This window comes from Carettochelys insculpta, chromosome 7 (genome assembly GCF_033958435.1).
Source record: "Carettochelys insculpta isolate YL-2023 chromosome 7, ASM3395843v1, whole genome shotgun sequence".
NCBI classification, from domain to species: Eukaryota; Metazoa; Chordata; order Testudines; family Carettochelyidae; genus Carettochelys; species Carettochelys insculpta.
Window position 1 is genome coordinate 44,289,009 of NC_134143.1, and position 4,539 is coordinate 44,293,547.

The window sequence follows — 4,539 nt, forward strand, 5'->3', positions numbered from 1 at the left end:
CAGGCGCTGATGTAATTATTACCAGCGGGATCATTAGCGGGTGAGTCCGAGCTGAACTTGGCGCCAGGTCAGGTAGCCTTGAGTTCTGTTAACAACTGTGTTCAGAGATTAGTCGGATGTAACAATCACCTGAAAGGGGAGATTAAAGGGCCTCAATGGGGCCCTTTGTTCTCGGCCTCAATTGATGCTCTGGGGCCTTTTAAACGTCGCGGAGGGCGCTTTAAATATCTGCAGAGGGCCGGGGCCGGAGCTCGGCCCGCTGGGGAGAGGAAGGGCTGGAGATGGAGAAGGGGTCCTTCTCGGTGGAGTGGCTGGCTCAGAGCAGCCAGGGGGAAGCCCAGCCGGCGTCTTCCACGCACCGCCGCCGGCGGAGGGACCAGGCCCTGCCCCCGCCTGCAGCCGGCGGCCAGCAGGAGAAGGGGAACCCGGGGCTCACCGGCTCAAGCGCTGGGAGCCGGGAAAGGCCGCCCGCGGGCGCCCGGCGGAGCCCAGCAGAGCAAGGTGAGTGCCAGCCCTGCCCAGCCACGTGCATTACGGGATCGGGGCGGCGGGGCATCCCAGGCCGACCCAGCCAGAGAGCAGCAGCGGGCAGGCGAGAGGGACCCCCCCCCCCCGGGACGGCGCTGCCCTGGCTGTCCCACCCGCTGGCTGGGCTGTGCCGGGCCGGGGCGGCCTGCACGTGGAGAGGGCGCAGGCGATGCCCGGGCCGGGTTGCAGGGCCCTAGCGGGACACACGGAGGTCCCCGGGCAATGAGCAGTGGCCGGGGCAGGAGGCTGCTCTGGGATCTCTCTGCTCACACTTGGCTCCCCTTGTCGCAGCCGGCCCGAGGGAGGTGGAGGAGACCGGCCCGCAGGAGGCGGGGGAAGGCAGCGGCCCAGACAGCGCCAGCTGCCCGCCGCCAGGGCGGCCCCGCACCAAGTTCTCGGCCTTGCAGCTGCAGGAGCTGGAGAGGAGCTTCCGGGAGCAGCGCTACATCGGGGCCAGCGAGAAGCGGCGGCTGTCCAAGGTGCTGAAGCTCTCCCAGACCCAGGTGCGCTGCGGGGCTCGGACCACGCGGCACGGGCGGGGGGGTGTGTGTCAATCCGCCCCTTGACAGAGGCCGTCACTGGTTCCTACCCGCTGCCAGCCTATTTCTAGCACCCGGCCTGGAGTCACACGAGGCGGCTGCCACTTTCCGCCTTCCCCCAGCTTAATCCAACCCGCCTGGCGCTGCCTGGGAGCGGGCGGCTGGCATACAGCGCCACGTGCGGAACAGACTCCTCCTGGTCCCCTGCCCGCCTCGCAGCACTGGGGTGTTCGTTCCCACGGAGCCTCATTAAGTAGGGTCGTGGCGCAGCCTGGCAGCCCCCCCCCCCAGTGGATAGGCTGTCCCCGACAGCTCAGACACTAACGGGGCAAGACATTGTGAACCGGCCAGAGGACCAGTATTTGGGACAGGGTACACTTGCCCGGGCTAGCCCTGGGCACATGTGATAGCTTCAAGTCCTAGCTGAGACTTTTAGATTTAAAGGCTCTCTAAGAAATAGCCATCAGCAATCCCTTGGGCAGTCGGCCCAGCTTTTATTGACTGTCATGCAGTGACCCCCACAGGCAAAAAATCACTTGGGGAACCAGTGCACAGCTCCCCTCTGGGAAAGGGAGTGGTAGCCATGCAAGCTGGGAGTGAGTGGTAGGCTTTGCAACCCCCCAGTCCCACACTGAACGATAGACCCACAGGATTTCACTGGACAAGAGCCATCTAGACTAACTCTTGTCAAAATGCAGCTTTATTGGGTCTAAAACACAGCCATATGAGTGGGCAGAGGGACTTGCCAAGAATGCTGTTGGTATAGCAAAATGACAAAAACAAAAACCAGAGCAGCAAATCTCAGAGCTGAGGGCTACAGACTGGGACTTGCCCTATAGTGCTAAATACACGATTGACCCTTAGGAATTCTGAACTAAAAAAATTGCTTACAAGCTTTGTTAAATGGAAGATAAGAGTCAACCCTCTATCACCACAGTGAAAATAAACTTTAAGACATTTTCTCTTCCCCGAAAAGGACAATGGAAATTAAAGTACACCAGAGAAGCTAGAAAAAAAGATTTCAGTCTTTATACCAAAACATGCATATTTAAGGTCATTTTATGTTCTCTTATCAATAAGATACCATTTTAAACAATGAACCAATTTATTCTTGGCTTGTAGGTACAGCTCCTCTAAAATCAATTGTATTGTATCTACTCTGGCCCAGTATAAGCAGGAAATTACCTACATTCAAATAACATTGCATTCTAAGATAAACAGTGACTTCAAATACATCATAGATTACTCTAGGCCCAGTTGTACTAAGCAACAAAGCAGTTGTACATAAAGTTGAGCCTATGCAGGTCTGGAGTTTAGTTTTAATTTAAAAACTAATTCACACAGAAGTCTTGTTGAAACAAAGTCCACCTAGGTTTGCACTGCAAAGTCATATGACTTAACATAGGACAACATACAGTATATTAAAATATTTGGGCAGTTTGTTAATCAAGAGTGTACTGGAAGCAAATATTCATGTACCAATCACCAAAGATACCCTGTCAAATACAAGTACTGGAGAATACAGCTACAATATCTACAGCTGCAAATATCCTAGAACCTAACATTTTTTAACTGGAAAAACAGTGTGTGTGAGGGGACAAAAGATCAGTTTAAGAAATGTGGTAGCAGAATGGGGAAGAGGAAATAGTGTAATGTGAAAAGGAGCTGAGGTTTGGATAAATTTCCTGCACACTAACTTTGGTGGTGGTTGGGTTTTACTGGTGTGTGTATACAAAGAAAGAGGCCAGGAAACAGTTGGATGAAAAAAGGAAAAGTGAACATGGACATAAGTCACCCACAAATATATTGCTGCATAACTGCTTACTCGGGAGCAAAAAAGGACAACAAAATAATTCATCTTTTAGTTCCCATATGCCATGTAATCTTAACTCATTATACAATATAAAAACCTGAATATTTGTATATGCTTAATCTCAGAAACTGTTTTGTTATATATTTCTGGTTTTCTGACTATTAGCAGCATTGCTGCAAGCCAACAATTAGCAAACCTGAAACCTAACACCTAACTGTATCTAGTTTTAATGCATAGGAAATGCATAGGAAAAACTATTAGATTAACAACATTGCTGCGAAAGTGCATCTAGATTGGTTTCTTTACAATGAGAAAAATGTATTGTAGGTATAATGTTTGCAGATCTTCAAGTATGGGACAATTCCAGGGATTGGCTGTGCCTCTCTACAACAATAAATTTTATCACGTAGCCTTGCTTACACAGGGGGCCTGAAGACAAGACTGCATGGCCAAAACTCCACACAAATTGTTTTCAACACATTTACGTTAGGGTTCTCAAACTTTATAATGGAATTTCCACGCTAACACAGATTGCACTATTTTTTTTCCTGTAAAGTATGTTTCTTCCCTCTTTCAGTCTGAATTAAGTTCTCTGAAGAATAGGGGCCAAATTCTGCTGTTATCTCTTAGTACTTATATGAACCCCATTATTGTATTACGAAGAAAGTTCAGTGGCTGAATGACTAAGGCAGTCACTTACTGGCTCAAAGTCTTTCTTGATGTCATACTGAAAGGTCACCTCCAGTCCATTCAGCTAACAAGTGATCCATTGGGTTGGGGCAGTAAAAGGTGGTCTGATGTGATGTTCTGGCAACATCATTCACTTTTAGATATTGGCTATGAAACTGCATCAGCCTGTTGCCCCATTGGCTGCAGGGAGGGGGAAGGAAAGACTAAATGTTGTATGAATTTCAGGGAAATTGCTCCAGCCTCATACTTGTAACAGCAGGATTTGGCCAGTAATCACTGACACATATGACACATAATTAAACAATGTACATGCCTTTATGTGAAGAAATGGAGTAATAACCACTTGGATTTTTATTTTTCAGATAAAAACCTGGTTCCAAAACCGTCGTATGAAGTTCAAGCGACAGACCCACGATGCCAGGGTAGAAGCCCTCTTTTCAGGCTTGCTTATACCTTATGGCTACCCAGAGCTCCAGCCACCCAATTATTCCCCTGGAATGGAGTTCAGTGTCTCCTCTGCTGCTGCTGTGTCCTTTTCCTTTCACCCAGCTATGCCAGCTCAAACCCTGCTGCTGCCTCCAGCTCCAACTCAGTCTCTTCAGCCAGTTGTGCCCACCCCAACCCTGCTGGTGCCTACAGTTCCAGGGTGTTCTTACCCCTCTACAATTCCAAGCATCTCTCTGACACAGGATCATAATCAGTTAAGATTCCAACCCTATCTACCTCCATCTTAAACATGCAGGAAAGTGGTCTGAGGCTGCAAAATGAACTTTCAAAAAACAAACTACCTGAAACTGAAGAGTACTTATATAACTTATTAGAGTCGTTTAAATATATTATTAGTTCAGTGTTTTTAAAAGACTTAATTTTGGGTCATTTTGTCTTTAAACAGTTTTGTTAAAGGGACACAGTCAAGAACCAGTTCAAAATGGTAATTAGCAGAGCCTGACAAGTGGTAGAATAATGGGT

The 4,539-nt window shown here is 48.8% G+C and overlaps 1 protein-coding gene across 1 annotated transcript; it reads left to right on the forward strand.

Moving 5' to 3' along the window:
- The first annotated feature begins 281 nt into the window (after nucleotides 1-281).
- Nucleotides 282-4,304, forward strand: LOC142016115 (uncharacterized). Its single transcript, XM_075000307.1, has 3 exons — nucleotides 282-501; nucleotides 820-1,031; nucleotides 3,933-4,304. The coding sequence occupies exons 1-3, from the start codon at nucleotides 282-284 to the stop codon at nucleotides 4,302-4,304; spliced, it is 804 nt and encodes a 267-aa protein (XP_074856408.1).
- The last annotated feature ends 235 nt before the right edge of the window (nucleotides 4,305-4,539 follow it).